We start from the raw sequence: 18,635 nt of genomic DNA on the forward strand, positions 1-18,635 counted from the left end.
AAATAAGTAGTATTTCCACTATTGGGTATTTTTGTTAATTTTGTATGTTTTGTGGTATAATACATTTTTTTTTATTTTTTTTTTAAAACATAGCCTTTAAAGCTTTATAGCTTGTCACGGAGCCCCAGTTGTGGAGCTCGTGCTGAAAAATCTCATAAGCTCATTCGCTTTAGCTGAAAGCATTACAGACTTCGGGCTCTGTAATCCGTAAGTGTGTCCATCTTTACCTGAACGTCAACTAGATCTGGTGCTGATCCCACATTATTGTAATCACTGTATTATTATGCTGCTTATTACGTTTCTTCAGACAAAACTACAGTAATTAGAAAATAATTTGGCTGACCAATCAAACAATAAAAACAACAAAATACAAATTTACAATTGATTTATAGACAATTATTTTTTCACATGTGGACACCAATTATGCCAATGACTCCAATCTACTGTTTTATATCTATTAAAAGACTACTGGGGAATGTGGATTTAGACCATTTCAGCAGATGGGGGTGGTTCGGGTCACTTTTTATGAACCTGACATTCCCGCGCCACTTCAGTACAACCAGGACCTCTGCCAACCGTTTGGTGAGAGACGCTAGATAAGAGTGAACAAAGTGACGGAGACATGCTCCACAGCCACAAGCTGGGAATGGAATTCTGTAGATGTCGGCCACAACATCGACTCAGCTCTTGACACAAGCTATAGATTCCCCACAACCCAATTTAGGTCTGAGTCAGTGGATGACCTGCATATCATGAAGGATTTTGCATTAATAAGTGAACCATCTTAAGATGGCCTAGGGCTTACTGCTATGCTATTCTTCATGTCACCTCGAATTAAACTAATTAGTTTCATGTGGCTAATATTCAGATTTTATTTTCCTCTCTATTAAAAGGACATACTAAGCATAGTGATGCCTTGTTTACGACTCTGATGGTGAAGTGCTGAAGATTGTGTGCTGTATATTATATTCAATAAAATATGAAAATCAAAGTAGCATCTTCCCACTTTGCAAGATTAGATGTTGACAATGACAGAGACTTATAACCACCATCACCACCACTGCTGAAATCTGTTTCCAAAAATGTCGAGAAGCACATGAATAAGTCACAGTACGATCAGACAATGTTTGATCTCAGTTTCATAATCAAGAGTCAACAAAATCAAAGAGCCATTAAGGATGACTGCATTAATGAATTTTGAGTAGACAAATAATTTGAGAAATGTCATTTATTTCCTTTTCATGTAAAAATATACATTAAGCTGAGGTTTACTGCAAAAACCATTTGAAAAGAAAAATATAACCCCCCCCCCCCCCCCCCCAAACCACAATTCTTTGCTTAATTTTGGTACATTCTACATGGCTGTACTTTATGCCATTTGTTCATGACACGACTGAATTAGATTTTAAATCATATAACCACGCGTAGAACACCATTTAACATTAATCAATGAAAGAGTGAAATGTTCAGACTTAGAGCCCGAACGTTTTGGTGCATGTCCATGTTTAAAAGTAGAAAAACAAAAACGTGCTGACACAAAATGTACTACATTTTCTGAAGAAGGCCATGAACCTGTTTACAAAATGATTATGTTTCAGTTTTCTATAAATTTTCAAACACATTATAGAAAATCTGTTTTTTCTTCGTACGTCACACTAACCTGTCTTCTACACGTATGGATGTCAGTACTTAACCCTACTGTCTAAGAAAATACTAAGATAGGGTAATATGACATTAACTTCCAAAATGAATGTATATATGTAGAGAATGAACTGCACTCTGCAAGCTGCTTGAAAAACTTGTAATTATACAAACATTTTCTACAAAGAAAATGCAATTAAATATATCTTCTAATTCACTTCATTTACCCCATTAACCTAAACGTAACAATAATTCCCCTTTCCTTCCACCCATTGCGTGGCACAAAGAGCTTGATTGCAGATAGTACTGTAGCAGTGGCGTCTAGCTCATGGAGGTTTAATAAAACTAGCTTCTCCAACTGGCAAATGTTTGTGGACTTGATCTGGAAGAAGAAATGACAGAAAGCAGAAAGTGAGAGATTATTGAAAAAGAGTTTCAATGCTTGAAACGGCACTAGTAGTAGAATTATTAGGATTACCACAAGAGCTGCACAATTTTCCATTTGATGTAATAGCGCCATTATTGTCTAATTAGATTTGAATAATTCTGTCAACGTTAGTACACTGAAGCTTCAATAAAGTGTTGGAACCACCAGACAGATAATTTGAGTGATACTGAGGAGTTTTGTGGGGGGTTTTTTGTTTTGTTTTTTAAAGGGTACGATAACAGGAAACTGGGTATTTTAAAAGGAAAAATAAACGAGCAGTAGACCTGGACAGACAGCTTGATATCAAAAGTAAACACAAACACACACAAATATATTATCAAATATCAATGGAAATAAAATGGCAGGATGATTTTGAATGTTTCATATAAATAAATCTGTTGAGGATTCAGTCAATTGTTAAGTAATGGCAGTAGAAGTTTGTTTTTTTGGGGGGAGGTTACCCCAGTGTGGATGTGGTGAGCAGTTACATTGTGGTACGAAACGACCCCGAGTTTGATTTCAGTTTCAGTCAAAAAATGATGGAGGCTTGTTTTGTGTATTCGCAACATTGATACTGCATATCAAGTTAGCAAAGAAACACAATAATCATAAAGATGAATATGCTGTAGGAGGAAGACCAAAACAGCAAAACTAAAATAAAAATGAGAGAGAAGGATTATTAACAGCATGTGAATGTGTCCAATAGTCTAACCCTCGTCTGCACACACACACACACACACACTCCTGCACACTTCAGAGTGCATTCCACTGGAATACACCCCGGGGAATACTGGGCGCCATGTGACACACAGCAGCAAACGGAGGGAGAGGCGCATAAGACAGGGAGAGGTAGAAAGTGGGATTGACGGATGAAAGACAAAATGAGAAAGAAGAGGATGGGAATGAAAATCTCATCACAAGGGGGCAATAGTTTGTGCTACTGGATCACTTACCATGCACCACCAATTTCAGGGACACCGACTTTCCACAGGGAGTTAGAATGATGTATATTGAGTATGTGCAGCATTGTTCAGTATTTATTGTATTATTTATGGGATCATGTATTTTTAACATGATGTAATGTATTATTCATTTATTCTTGTGTTTTTATTTTACTTTTTATTCAAGGCCGAAAGTTTCAAACAAAAAAAAAACACAATTGCATTTCATTACAGAGAAATAGCAATAATGCCGAAGCTGTCTCTAAATGAATAAAGAGGGCAGAAAAGACATAGGAAATGGAAATGAATGAGGGTGGATGAGGTTCTATATGGAGCCATGTTGTGGAAGAAAGATGTGAACTTCACTAAAGTTCAAGCGCCACATTCACAACACACTGCTGCCAGAGAGAAACGTGGGTCCGTGTACTCATTTGTTCACACAAAAACATAGGCTTGGGCAATATGGCCAAAAATGTTTTCACAATAAAAACATTTAATATTATTCAATATCGATAATTATCACGATATGTGTCACATCATTACTTCTTTCAAGTTTAAAGGCTGATTGAACTCCTGAGTGAAAATTGAAGAAACCAGATGGTTAAACTTTTCTTTATGGTCAGAAAGTGACAAACACTTGAAGACAAACAGTGGATCACCTCGCAAATCTGAGGTAGAACATTCAACAATTAAGATAAAATCTTTTTCAACAAATATGATTAGTAAATCTTTTTTCAGTCTCTTTTCCGTAACAAAATATCTTAATAGAAAATTTAAGTGCTAATTTGTTCGTGATTCCAATTCAAATATTTATTGACGATATATTGAACATTAATTATATTGTTATTGAGGAAAATTATATTGCAATAATTATCATTATTGTTTTATTGCCCAGCCCTACAAACACACACACACAGAAAACACAAACAGAAGACATTAAAAGTAAATGTGTTGACCACACTTACTGGTTTGTAGACCCGAAGGCGTTTCCAGAGAATCCTACAAAAAGGAGAAAAGGTGATTGATTGGGTGATGCTAGCACATAACACATTATGACTGTCAGAGTGCCGAAAGAGGTAAACCCACAATCCTAATTTAGTTCGCATTACACAGCATGTATTATCAATAACACCACATTTGTGTGTCTGTCTAAGCTCTGCCACCCAGGAAGTAGGTACAGAAAGATGAATAAATGAAAGGGGCAACTGGACGGTCTGATGTACAGTATGTGATAGCATGACTAACAACAACAAAGCTGTTTAAGGCTGCAGGAAAGCCAAGGTGACCGAACAAGGCGACAAAAGAGAGAGATAAAAAAAACAATCACACTGAAGTAAGTGGGAGGAAAAAAGCAAGAGAACACTGCTAACAAATTAGGTTCATGCGTGCAAACTCAAAGACATGCATATCATCTGTGCGGAGCAACATCCAACGGCGGGAAATTGGATGATTAATGTCAACTCATTGGATAGGTTTGTTCTTACTGACAACATCTACATCTGCACTACAGTACATTTTAATTACTGCACTGAAACAAGTAAATGTTGGGCTGTACAAATTTTATTTCAATCACTATTGTTATAGTCAATCATGTACGTCTCCCAACATCACCAGCCAAAAAAATTAAGTGCACAGACACAATATAACCCAATACATAGTAGATGGGAAATTACAATTATTACTTATAGAATAAAAAGAGGTAAATACTGTACTGATATCAAAGACTAGAAGATGGTTTGTCGTCATGACTGTTCAAGTGTACTGATGTTGGAAAAACTGCATGCCGACTCCACTTGAGCAGGCTCGGTAAGCAAGAGGACATTTGAAGATGACGAGGTAAGAAAAGAAAAGAAAAAAAAGTAAAGTACTCTCACCTCCTGTCTGCGGCTGTTGTCCAAAGCCTGAGAAGCTGCTGGGCTGACTTCCAAACCCAGAGCCCTGCTGGGCCAGGGCCCCGAATGACGGAGGGTTCTGATTGGCTAGAGCGCCAAAAGACGGGGCGCTGGGAGGCGAGGCAAACCTGAAAACAGAGGCAGATAACAACGTTGGTTAAGTATTATAACCCAATATGCTATGAGTATAGCATCTAAGAGCTGTCGCTATTGGGTTCATTCCTGCACGCATGCGCAGTCCTGAAGATTTCTTTTGCACTCATGTGCTGTGCACAGACCTCTCTCAGGTCTGCATATAGGTTATATAACACCTGTGTGACCAGAGATCTGCTCCCAAAAGGTCAGCTTTTTTTCCCCCTTCAGCCGAAGTTGGTGGGACCAGTTGGGCCCGCAGCTTAGAGGGCTATGCCTATACTTATAGAATCTGTCTACAGTGAAGGCTGCATGTGTGTAATGTGTCCCAAACTGGCAGCGTCGCGCTCGATCTCCAGAACATTCAGTACAGAGTGTGTCAGGGAAAACTCAGATGCATTACGTAGATAGAAACGGATAAAAGGGTTGTGCAAATATCTTCCACAGCTATCCCGCTGAACAGTGCTGTGGAGGATGACATGGCTCTTGTCAAGTGCGCACGGATGCTGGGTGGCGGGGGGGGTCTTCCCTAGCCACAATGTACGACTGTGTGATGGTCTCACGCAGCCAATGAGCCAGGCATTGTTTTGACAGAGGCTTGCCTTGTGAATGCTCTCTGTAATGCACATACAGCTGTTGAGTTTTCCTGAGGGTCGCTGTGCGTGCTACATAGTAAGACTGGGCAGAGACAATGAGATCCTTCCTCCACCTCATTTCAATGAGGGGGAGGGAAAAAACCTTCCAGGGAAATAATCCGTGATCTGAAGGAGCTAGTTATAACCTTGGGCATGAACGCTAGGTTCAGCCTCAAGGTGGCTGAGCTCCCGTCAGCTCTGATAGCGAGGCAAGATGGAGCAACTGAGAGAGCGCACAGATCACTCACTCTTAGCAGAGGCCAGCACCAAAAGGAGTGCTGTCTTGAAAGAAAGCAGTCTGGAGAGAGGTTTGCGGCAGTGGTTCAAAGGGGGAATTGCCCAAACTGCGCAGCACAAGCGGTAAATCCCACTGTGGCGCCAAGGAGCAAGTGACAGGTCGGCGTCTTCTCACTCCTCTTAAAAAGTGCTTAACCAACGGATGTGATCTCTCTCCAAAACCCTCGTGGCAGGATGAGATGGCCGCCAAGTATGATTTGACCATGGATAAAGCCAGATTTCTGTCCACCAGCAGCTGGAGGAAAGTCAGAACATGAGATAAGGGACATGAGACAGGGTCCATGTCCCTCTCCACGCACCAGTGCTGAAAATCGGACCACTTTGCTTTTTAAGGACAGTAGTGGAGGGAGCCCTCGCGCCTTGGATGGTGCGCACCACATTGAGGGTCAATCTTAGTCTTTCAAGTCTATAAAGTGAAGGATGACGCCATCCAGCTGTGAGAGCTATGCGCCACAGCAGCTGCCACGGTTTCCCCATGACAGCAGCTGAATCGTCGCTGGAAACTATGATGTGCTTGTGCGTTCCGGTGCCACAAGAATTACTGTTAGGAGCACCGCCTGAATGCGCGGCAGAAGGAAGGGGTTCAGAGGAATCGGGGGGGAAAGCATAGAGTAGAGCTCTGGGCCACGGGCTGTGTGAGAAGGCGTCTATGCCTAATGGCGTAGCGGCTCGTCCCGTTGCGTACAGTGAGAATCACAGTGTGCAATGTGCGTTTTCTCGTGAGGCCAACAGATCTATCTCTGCCTCCCAGAGGCAGTGGAATATAGTTTACACTCATTCTGAGGGAATGTCGTGTGACACGAGGTCCGCGGCTCAGTTCAGAACACCGGGAATGTAAAGCTCTTTCATAGACCGCAGGTTCATGTGAGCCCACAGCAGCAGGATCCTGGCTATCTCTAGTAGCTGAGCCGAGCAGACGCTGCCCTGACGATTTATGCAAGCGCCGCCGCTTACATAAATCGTCAGGGCGGCGTCTGTTCATGTTGTCTGTTCTCACCAGCACATGTTTGTCTCTCAGCAGTGGAGCAAAGTGTTTCAGTACTTTCAGCACTGTGGACAGCTCCAGGCAGTTTATGTGGAGAGAGAGGGGATATGGCCACTTCCCTCCCACCACACGAGAATGGCACATCAAACCAATGAGAGACGCGTCTGTGTAACCTGACATGTGACGTCACTCACCCGAGGGGAACCCCCGCTGAAAGCTCGTGAGGGGATTTCCAGTACGTCGGGTCTGACTGATTGGAGGGAGGGAGGGACGGACAGCAGGCATCTCTTGACTTTTACCGGATTGGGGCGGAGACGGCCGAACAATCTCCTCATGTGGAGGAGACCCAGAGGAATCACCACGTGACTAGCAGACATCATGCCCAGTAGACGCATCACAGACAAAGCAGTTACCACTTTGTGAGGAGCGATGCGTAAAAGCAGAGCGCTTCCAGTCTGGCTGGATATAATTTGGCTAATTTATCTGGGAGTCCAGATGCACTCCCAGATAAATTAGTGACTGGGAGGGGAGCGCAGAGTTCTCCTTGGACATGACTATCAGGTTGTCCAGATAAAAACAACACTCTGATGTCTGACCTGCGCAGTGGCTCGAGCAACCGTTTCCACACATTTGGAGAATGTGCGCGGAGCCCGAGAATAGCCGAAAGGCAGCCGATTGCATTGAAACTGGGCCCCTCTGAAAGAGAAACATAGGAATTTCCTGTGGCTGGGGATGACGGGGACATGGAAATAAGTGTCCTTTAGATGGATGGATATTAACCAATCACCGGGATGCACACATTCCAAAACATGCTCGCATGTGGAATGGCCTCCTCATTATGCATTTGTTGAAGAGGGAGAGATCCAGGATCGGTCTCATTCTGCCCGTTTTCTTGGGTACCAAGTCTTGGCGGGACTTAAATAGCTCCTTTGGACAGCAGCTCTGTTATTTCTGCCATCAGACCAGCTGTCTCTGACTGGGATGACATGACAGTCTACAGCACCCTGTTGAAAGGAGGGGGGCTGGCGAATTGGAATATCGTCATCCACTTGTTCATGGGAACAGATTTTGCCACGCGCTGCAGCGCTCTGAAAGCAGGAAAGCAAAAATCTGAGGAGCCTCTGTGGACATTTGAAAGCCACAGAAGAGCCCTCTCTGCCGCCGTGCATTCTGAAGAACCGCTTGACACGAAAGAGAAATTACTTTATCGTATTTATTTCTTGTTTAGCGCTTTCCAAATAAACATGTTAGCAAGGCAGAAGGTGTGTGTGTTCATGTGAGGATTCAGAGAAGGGGGTTAAAGCACTAATCCCTTCTACATGACCCACACCCGCTGACTCCAAAGGGAGTGAAAATTGTGAATAAGCAAAATGGGAGGGTGAGGGCAGTTTAATCTGCAGGCAGCCGCGAGATTATGTGAGGGGAATAATCTGGTCCTGCACAGGGCTCCATAGTTTTGGGCTCATAGCCATGCTCACTGTAACAAAACAACATGCACACTGTGTGCACACAAGGTTGATAAAGCTATGGAAATCACCAGAGTGGAAATTATCAAATAACCCCATTCCTTGTATCTTAAAATGACATTTCCACTGGAATAAAGCTGACTTGCTGGGGGCTGTAAAGGATTTCCCATTCAGTAAGTGGATCTTGAGTAAAGATGTTTGTCAGGGAAGGCAATAAAAAAATAACAAATAAACTTGTTAAGGATACCCCTGCCAACTCAAGTCTTACCTTTTGGGGTTAGAAGAAATAATTGCTGTGTATAATACAACAGTAGATCCTCCCTTAGTAAATGGACAAGATTTCAATGGGGCTTGTTCCATTTGGATTATTTTGATCACACCATCAGTATAGTGTTAATAGAGCGTTTAACACTGTACTGAATGTTTCCCTTCAGATGTTTTATGCCTTATGCTTGTGTGATGGCACACTAAGCGGGAGAGAACACAGATGTTCTGATTCCCAAAAAACTGTTCCACACTGCAGGCAAAATTATGCACCCCCACCCACCACCCCGTATTGCACAAATAGCTTGGTGACACCGACATTCAAATGTTTAGTGATTACAACAATGTAATGACCAAAAATGATTGGTTGGTTTAATGTCTTATTATACTTAGTAACAAAAAAAGTGACACATAAATCCATACATGGATAATAATACCTGGACAGGGCGCTGCCACTGAGCCTTGCTTTCTATTTTGCCTAGTGGACACTCGCAAATTGCAGCAAACAAAAATAAATAAATTTAAAAAAAAGCACATTCTCCCCACAGGCCACCGTTATAAAAGAGAAAGTAATGACCTTTTTGAATTCAAAATTGTATCCACATGTAAGACCAACAGACCGTTTTGAAGTCGCTTGACCTATTGCATGCCATAATGACCCTTCAGTAAATTAAGCTAATACAAAACAAATGGAAGCAACTAATAAGAAATGCTAAATGTAATGGATAATCACAAAACCAAAGCATCTGAGAAGTAGTGAGAGAAAGTATTTGGGGTTCTACACTGCAAGTGGGGTTGGTGAGCAGTACGCTTTATTGGTTGCGTTAAAATTACTTCAAATAAATTATGTTAGTTTTAATTGCTTCAAATTTGACTTTTTGAAAAAGTGACAGCCCTATTGTTTATATTTGCCGAGTGAGTCCAGATGTATTCATACTATAGCCAAGCCTGTGTCTTTGTAGTACACTGGCTGGCTGCCATTGTCACCCTAACGCATCAACGTTTTGTACTAGTATGTAAGTAAGGATCTTAACAACTGGCAATTAAAAAGAGAAAGGGAAATATTCTAATTTAGTAAAAACAAAACATAAAGACCTATATTGTGTCATGTATGTATGTACGTATTCCAAAAAAACTATTTTCATAGCAAATCTTTTTTTAAACCTGCCAGAGAACATTTAAGGTTTCTTACCCAAATCCTCCCATGTTAGCAGCGGCTGTTCCCTCTCCGAACACTTTACCAGCTGAGGGACCCATGTTGTTGTTGAAGGAAGGGCTCGAGCCAAATGATGCTGCGCCACCAAATGCTGGAGAACTACCAAAGGAAGGGGGACTCCCAAATACTGGAGCAGTGCCAAAGCCACCTGTAGAGGGGGGAAAGAGGGAAAAAGAAGAGAAGTGCTCGTTTTGAAAGCAGGGAAACATGTTTATAGGTGAATTACACAGGTCAGTCAGGACACTATATCTGTGGCTTTTGAAGCATGACGTGATTAAAGCTTATTTACATAGGATCAGAATCTTAATCCTCTCCTCTTGCCTGTCTCTTGTGTAAATGTCCTTGTCACGCTCTCCCTCTGTGTTAGATTCCTTTCTGTGTCTGTGCGACTGGTGAGCGTGAGCTTTGCTTCTTGTGAGTCTGTCCTGTCAGTCCTTTTCCCAGGTCTCCATAGTGGAGATGATGTCATGTGGCTGAGGTTACATCTGTTTTGTGATACCTCATCTATATTTCTGTCACTCTGACTGTCGATGCTGTAATTTTACATTGGTCTTTTCTGTGCACAGGACATATACGGCATGTCTGTCCTGGGAGAGGAATCCGTCCTATGTTGATCTTTCTGAGAATTCTTCCATTTTTTTTCTGAGCCAAACAGTTCTGCTTGGACACTGCAAATATCCATTCCACATGTGGTGTGTACAAACACTACACTACCTAAATTCTAATAACTGTACAGGAGTATTCACAATGAGCATTTTAATCCTATTTCCAATAAAAGTTCTTATTTTTCCCCCATTGTTTCTCACAAGAAAATGTCTCAGCATGGTGAATACATATACTATATCCTGTCTTGTTGTGTACTGTACATTATTGTTTTGGAACAACAAACTGTGACAGCTTAATGACAGGAAGAGGATTCAGTCCAACTCAAAGCATCAGGATCCAGGAGTGGCAGTGGGGAAACAGTGTACTGAAATTACAGCCTGGCTGCCAGCATGCCCCAGTAAATAATTGATTGATCTAATGTAACAAGATTACATTCCCTGTACGTAGGCCAGTGATAGGACATCAGCGTGCTGAGTGGTACTAGTATCCCAGTGGAGCTAAGGGATAGCTTGGATGGATGCTACAATTATGACTACTTATTACCAAGAGTTGCAAAAAAAATAAAACAGAAGCTAAATTTCCATCTTGAGGAAGACTACTTGGGAAAGAAAGTTAATTCTTCATACTTCTTCATACTTGCTCTTTATCCAATTTAATTTACACTTAATCCACTTTAAATTGTTAATCTGCTAGTTAGTCTTGGAGCTTCTATGTGAAGGAGCATTGTAGGCAATTTAGACTAGGGGTGACCTACAATTTGGATTGGTTTTGAGTCATGTATGGGATTAAAATTATTATTATTTTTTTTAAATGCGCTACTTTGTCTCTGGTGCATCTGTAGTCACCACTTTATAGTCTTGTTTAATGTCCCGCCCACGTCACTCTGATTGGTTACACGTCACAAGTAATAGCCTATCAACACTGAAGGCTGCTGCGCCACAGATGGGCAAAGAGACTGGAGCTGCTACGGTGAGTGAGTGGGGCTGCGTGTTGAAAGGAAGGCAGCAGAAATTACATATATATATTATATAAGTAAAGAGTCCTAATAGGGCCAGAACATTTTTTTAAAGAGTAATTTCAAAAATCCTTGTCATCACAACTTCCACTCGATCCACTGTGACTTCAGCGTTGAGATGTAACACTGAATCAGCAGTATTCCGGCAGGTAATAACGAAGTGTGACGCCTCACTTTCTGCTCTGCTGGGCGAGGAGATAAGGGCACTCAGATAATAAAGGACAAAGCGATGTCAAGAGCATGGGGTGTCTATCACAGGCAGGCACATCACTGAACCTCACTGAACCAGCGCCCCTAAGCCAGAGCCCGAAAAATGTGAAAGAAAGGAGAATATCAAACATCACTAATACAAGCAGGAGAACGTGTGTAAGTGTGGAATTCTGTAATTACCCAATAACAGCACTATTTACATTTGCTAGGCCATTTGTTCAATTCTAATAAAGAAAATGAATCCCTAACCTAAGGAAGTATGAACAGCACATAGGAGCAAGTCTGGTCTGGAAATATCAGCAGTATGAAGTATCTGATAAAATGCTAACTGCAAAGTACAAGAAAGCATCACTTTCAAGGAGTAGATGAGATCGTCTTGAGGATGAGAAATCAGCCGTGTTTCCGTCAACGTTTTTTTATGCACATTTTGAAGTATAGCATGAGAAAAGGCTGATGGAAACGGCAAAATTAAAAAAAAAAAAAAAAATCCTTAATTTCACACAAAAGTTTTTATACTTACTTGAGGTGGGTTTTGTCTTTGTCGAAAAAGAGTAAATGTGCAAAGTGGGTGATGGAAACACTTTTGCTGAATAAGTTCTGACGTAGCGAACTTGTAACTCACTTCTGATCAGCAGTTCCTACTGTCGGCGTCTTGCAGGATATTCCCACAGCAGTCGGAGACATGGCTGGTAGCAACTTGCCTTCTTGAAACACATTTCTGAGGACCTCTGTCCATGTTTCTAAGATCAGTGGTCCTCAGGTCCATGCCATTGGTTTTGTTTCTGGTTTGGAACCCATACGTTTTGTTTATTACAGCCACGTGTAACGTCAACTACTGACGTAACTACACTTGCCGTACCCTGGTTTATTCGCTCCAGACCAGCTTAAGGAAACGCACTTATTTCACATTTACTTTTTTTTTTCTTTTTGCAACATTTCAAAAGCCTGCTTAAAATTTGCATGACAATTATATGGAAACATGGCTATTAAGGACTAAAGAACCTAAGTACTATTAGAATAAATGCAATATGGGGAAACTTGTACCTGGTTTTGTTGGAGTAGAGAAAGAGCCGAATCCCTGGGCTGCGACACTCCCTGCACCGGTGCTGAAAGTTCCACTAGGTTTCTGCTCACCAAAGGAGGACTGTCCAAAAGCAAACGTCTTGGCACCACTATTCCCAAACAGACTGTTTGAACCTAGAGGAGAAATACGCAGATAAATGTACCTTTCAAGTACAGTAAAGTTTGTTTCTGGTACTTATGCTTAACAGGTTCCATTTTTCTCCCAATATGAACAGAGGTTAGAATAAAAATCTCTCTCTCTCTTTTTTTTTTTTTAAAAACAGATAGTCTACCTGTCTGAGCAGGCTGTCCAAACCCTCCAGTTGTGGCTGCAGTGCCGAATGGGTTCTTGTTGGCAGCGTCTTCGCTCGGTTTACCTCCCAGGCCGCTGAAAAACCCTCCAGCAGTAGTTGAGCCTGCTGTGTTGGCTGAACCTGAACCAAAAAGACTCCCACCAGAAGATTGCTGCTGCTGGGAGAGAAATGTTAGTTATACAATGTGTGCAGAAGAAATATCTAAAATTTTAAGGACAATACTATTAATAGGTTGCTTGATCAGTGGATATTACCTGTCCAAATACACTCCCACTGCCAGGTTGTTGCCCAAACACAGGTGTGGCTGAAGAGCAGCCAAAAGCTATAATAACAAGGAAAGGAAAAACACATTCAAGACCTAATCAATTGGTTAACTCTGCACTCTAGATGACATGTAGCCGGTGATACCACATACATTTTTTCTAGTCACCACTATATAGCTTCCTTTTCTACCCCCAGTGCCCTGAAAAAGAATCAGCTGACTCTGGAAACTCGGACCCACCAGACAAGCTGCGTCTAACTGCCGAGCTGATGCATTAACATCAGCTGTCCACAGAGACACTGACATTCCCATACTGCGTTTGGAATTTAGAGAATCTTTGGGAATGGGACAACTCCCCTCATGCCACCCTCCTTACTTAGACTCCCAACACCACCCCAAATCCCGCAGCCACTGCTGGTAGTGCAGCACAGACAAAATTGATTTGTCCCTCCTGCAAGTTGATGGCCTTTCAACAAAAAGAAGTTTCATATTTAACTTTCAACCACCACAGTGTGTGCATGATGGTCAGCTCAATGACTTGATGTTTTCACACAGCCCTCCTTTACTGCCCACTGCCCTTACAGACGTTGTTAGCTTTAACATTGTCAGACATGACAACTGTTTGTAGCCATGTAGTTCTGACTGGTAAATGTAACACCACTTTGAGTGACAAAAACGTGTCTGTTTTTAGTTTGTTTTTTCTACGGCTGACTGGTCTAAAATTGAGAACCTTGAACCCCATTACTTTGAAAGCCTGAAGGTGGAATTTTTCTAACTTATAAATAGCCAGTATGAATTTTGTGAACTGAAGATGCTGTGTTGTGATGAATTATGTATTGCGCTGCTTCACTTCAGTGAGTCAGGTTCAGTGTAGTACTAGCTGCTGACAATGAAATTATAATTTGCATGTAACATCATACAACCAGAACCTCAAGTATTTGGATCAAGTAGTGTCTCAAATTTAGTAGCTACCACTGTTATTTAAATGTGTCACATACATAATTTAAACATTTAAGTAAATCAAAGTATCAGATTGGATTGATGTTAAAAGGTCTCCAATCGCGATAAAGGCCAAAAAGGACATCCCTAATCTTTACAAAACACTTGCTTCTATAGCTATACTAGTATTGTATACCACAGACATACTAGGTTTCATTCCTCAGTGAAAAGAAATAAAACTGATAGCCACAAACTCTTACTGTATTTTACAAAATGACCAATAAGATATCAAGTGCAAACTCACACTCACCTGAGGACTGTCCAAAGCTGAATCCTGTAGATGAAGATGTGGTGGTGTTACTCCCAAACACAGACCCAGAACCAAATCCAGAGCTCTGGCCAAATGCTGGTGCTGTGCTTTGTCCAAACAGCCCCGAGCCAGTGCTGCTGGCTGTGTTGGCACCGCTCGTGCCAAAGGAGAAGGAACTGGCATTGCTGGGAGTAGAAGCACCAAAAAGACTTCCTCCGGTAGTCGCACCATTAGAACTTGCTCCGAATGCTGATTGGCCAAAAGAAAAGCCACTGGCTGATCCAGTGTTGCTAGCAGACTGGCCAAAGCCACTCACCTGGCCAAACACGGATTTGCTAAACCCAGTTCCAGTTGATGTGCCAAACCCAGTTGAGCCAAATTCTGTGGATACTGGGGCTGAGGGGGCTGAGGAAGTTGGAGGTGCAGCAGGTTGCCCAAACACAATGCTGGCAGCTGCTGTTGTTGTACTGTTAACAACAGTAGCGGTGGGAGTGGTGGCTGCAGGGGCAACTGTGTTGATAACTGGTGTAACTCCAAGGGAACTGCTGTCTGTTGTTGCAGGAGCAGGCTGAGTAAAAATGGATCCTGGTTTGTCAGAACTGGGCACCTGGAATGCTGCTGGAGCTATGTGAGAGACAGGCACTACAGCAGGGGTGGCAGCAGCTGGAGCGGGCACAGGAACAGTGGTGGTGTCTGGGGGGGCTTCTGTTGTAGGCGCCGCACTGGCTGGTGTTGGAGGGGCTGCTTCAGTTGGTGCGGTGAAGGAGGAGGGAGGGTTTGGTGTGGGTGCAGCTGTGGCCAAAGGAGGTGCGGGTGTTGATGCTGTAACTGTGGCTGATGTGGTTTCTGTGGCAGCCACATCTGCTGCTGGCTTAGTTACTACGAGGGGACTGCCGCTCTCTATGGCTGGTTCAGAAGCAGGTTCTTTTTCAGGGGGTGGCGTGGGCTCTGATGGTTGTGGAGGAGCTTTCGGTTCCTCTGAGGAGTCTGAAGAAGCTGCAATAAGACTACTGAAAGATGTAGGTAAAGATGGGGCAGCTGAGCTAGACTGGGGAACAGAGAAGGCCGGCTTGGGGTTGGAATCAGGAGGCTTGAACAAACTGCCTGACCCTGCCCCCTTGGACAAGTCTGCTCCTGTAGAATCTTCTACAGACTTCTGGAGCCCTGCGCCAAAGCTGAACTGTGGTGCTCCCTTGCCCATTCCAAGTCCAGCTTCCCCAAATGCAAATGAGGCAGCAGCAGGTTTAGTGGATGAATCATTAGCTTCTTCTCCGTGGCCCACACGTAGTCCAGAGAAGCTGCCCAGAGTCTCTCCTCCAATTGTCTTAGGTGGCGGCTGTGGCTCTATCCTGAGGGCAGCTGCGGTGGAGGTGGGTTTTTCTACTGACGGGTATGGAGGCAGGGTGGGAGACCCAGAGCCAAGAGCAGGGGAGGTGGACTTTGGGGTGAGAGGGAATGGCTCCTCTCCAGTCTGGCCAAACATTATCTTGCCATTTCCACCAAAGGAAAATTTATTGACATCTTTCACTGGAGAGACATAAGGGGAAAAACTGTTAAATGATGATGTTTGACATCATTCTTTCTGATACCAAGCAGCAATGCTGTTTTTACCTTGTGAAATTCCAGCTACCTGTGGAACTGAAGCAAAACTGAAGCCCGAGGACCTGTATAAGACAAGTAAAGTCGCAATGAAACAGTGACAAAAACTAAAATGTCTCTAATGTTTCAGAGTGAAACACAATATGTGGGCAAGGTATCATTTTGAGAAGGATCTGATCAAATTGCTGTAGAATCACAGCAAAAGGGAGGTGTAGTAGATGACTGTCCACCTCCACCTCTCTGGTTAGATTAGGAGTCAGGGGCAGAGAAAGAAATTAATAAATTAGACCCTAACCACACTCTTTTGGTACACAGCCCATTATAGCTGCAATAGCTACTTCGACCCACAAGAACTCATGAACATTTTTATTTTCTTATTTCAATTCATGATATAATATAGCAAAAGGCCTTCTTTACATTTCAGAAGTCTTCTTTAATATTTATAAGTTGCCTCACCCTGATGTGAAGGAGAAACCTTTGCTGGAGCTTTGCTCTGCTGAACTAGCAGGAGCCACGGAAACATCTGTTTTGGACGACTGACCTGAAGGACGCAGAAGTTTATGAAGTCAGTCAAAATCTTTTAGAATAGAAGAATCATAAGAAATGTTCTACACTGTAATTTTGTTTATGTATAACCAAATCTGGACAATAGGTAGGAGGAAACGTATGTATGCACATATATCTAACCAGTGCTTACCAAACATGAAGCCTCCCAGTGGGGTTGTACTTTCAGTGGACATCTTCTGGATACCCTGGCTAGGATTCTGCAGAGACAGTTTTAAAAAGCCACTTACAACTTAATTATACAAATCGTAATACAGAAAAAAAACATGTTATATTTATTATATGTATGAAATATTAAAAAAAAATTATTAGGCAGGTTCTATTGAGTAAGATGCAATCTTACGGCATACGTACAGACAAAACGTGTGTATGTCCACACATGTGGCTGGAGATCAGAATGTTTGGGTCATTCGTATTAAATTGAACTTGGGCCTGAACAGTGACGATTTGTGCAAGGAGTTCCCCTGTCACCCAACTGTAATTTGTAACATCAACATGGGAGGGAGCTGGGACATTTCTCACCCTCGCAGTTAATGGTGTGTCTTCATATGCAAAGCTGTCAGCAATCTGTGAATTTTCGCTAGCTGAATGTTCTTTATAGTTACAAAGAGTATTTTCATATTTCCTTTTAGGTAATTATTATTAAGTGCTATGAGAGGAGCAGATAAAGTGTTTTAAGCATATGTGCTAGGCTTGGATAAAAAATGTATCCTCTCACTGTATTTTGACAATGCTGACATTACTTTTATGTTTCATTAATTCCATAATAACACATGACTTTTTTTCTTCTGAACTATTTCAAGGATAACATGTCACGTAAATAATACATATATTGAGATGAAGCTGTGTGGGTTAACAAATATATGAAAAGGTGACCAACAGCTTGGTGTGTAACAGATAGATATAGTACTCACTCGTTTGGCCTGGTTGGAAGAAACTGTTGCAAAGACCTGAGCTGCTGGATCTGGTACTGATGAGCTGGGAATGAGAGCAAAAGACGGACAGTGTTTTTCCATCCACATGGAATAACTTCACAAACACCGGAAGATTTTGGTAAATAAAGTGTTCAGGTTTTATAAAATGAGGGTCCACCACCAAAAACCTGTTATCTGCTACCAAATATTTCCTTTATATAATACTTCCTCTATAGAAGCCTATTGTCGCACAATTTTCATTCTGATTGCTTGGTTCACACAGTTCACGTCTCAATTAGCGATTAACAAAATAAATTAAGAATTTAGTTCAGGTAAAATAAAAGATACACATATTGGTCTCTATATAAAGCAGGGAATCATTCGAGGACAGAAACAATAAAGTATGTTAGTGCGGAATCGGTGAAAAGCCCTCAGTCATAATCATCTTACTCTCACAATGCTTTGCTTTGCTTGTTTGTTATTGTAAGGAGGCTTTATTTGGGAAAAGCCCCAAGGAGGGAAGGCCTGCCGAAATATCAAGCACAAAAGTGGAGCACAGCACAGTGAGGCAGAAAGAGTAAGGTGCAGGAGGCAGGAAAGGGCAAAAAAAAAAAAAGTGCGTGAATCATGGAGTGAATAAATAGCCAAGTGAAAGACATGAAGAAAGGGAAGTGAAGAAGATAATGGTATGAAAATAGACCATTCGCCAGTGCAGTCTAAGTATTCACACAGTTTTGTTTTGACTCCCTTCTCCAGCATATTGGTTTAAGATTGTAGTGTTAACTTTAAGCTGTACCCTTTATTAATACACAACCATAACCTTCATACACTGATCACACAATAAGCTTACAAACATATCTCAGATCTCCTTAAAAACACCAGTCAGGACTTTAATATCATAGTGATTGTTTCATTTAAAATCCCTTAACATTGGAAAGTAAGAC

General features: G+C 42.0%; 1 protein-coding gene across 6 annotated transcripts in view; it reads right to left on the reverse strand.

The window, feature by feature from the left end:
• Positions 1-1,318: 1,318 nt before the first annotated feature.
• nup214 (nucleoporin 214) overlaps positions 1,319-18,635 on the reverse strand; it is a 38,301-nt gene continuing 20,984 nt past the window's right edge. For 2 of the 6 annotated variants that reach the window (XM_046066019.1, XM_046066018.1), the window contains exons 25-36: positions 17,692-17,755; positions 16,911-16,977; positions 16,670-16,754; positions 16,226-16,278; positions 14,609-16,141; positions 13,358-13,425; positions 13,083-13,260; positions 12,772-12,924; positions 9,873-10,044; positions 4,884-5,029; positions 3,975-4,008; positions 1,319-2,023 (exon numbers count right to left, since the gene is read on the reverse strand). In XM_046066019.1, coding sequence (XP_045921975.1) covers positions 1,987-2,023; positions 3,975-4,008; positions 4,884-5,029; positions 9,873-10,044; positions 12,772-12,924; positions 13,083-13,260; positions 13,358-13,425; positions 14,609-16,141; positions 16,226-16,278; positions 16,670-16,754; positions 16,911-16,977; positions 17,692-17,755 — 2,590 coding nt within the window. In that variant the 3' untranslated portion in view covers positions 1,319-1,986. The remainder of the gene's footprint in view (positions 2,024-3,974; positions 4,009-4,883; positions 5,030-9,872; positions 10,045-12,771; positions 12,925-13,082; positions 13,261-13,357; positions 13,426-14,608; positions 16,142-16,225; positions 16,279-16,669; positions 16,755-16,910; positions 16,978-17,691; positions 17,756-18,635) is intronic. The other 4 variants (XM_046066023.1, XM_046066021.1, XM_046066020.1 and 1 more) reach the window with 3 other exon arrangements.

The sequence above is a fragment of the Micropterus dolomieu genome, linkage group LG13 (assembly GCF_021292245.1).
Source record: "Micropterus dolomieu isolate WLL.071019.BEF.003 ecotype Adirondacks linkage group LG13, ASM2129224v1, whole genome shotgun sequence".
NCBI lineage: Eukaryota > Metazoa > Chordata > Actinopteri > Centrarchiformes > Centrarchidae > Micropterus > Micropterus dolomieu.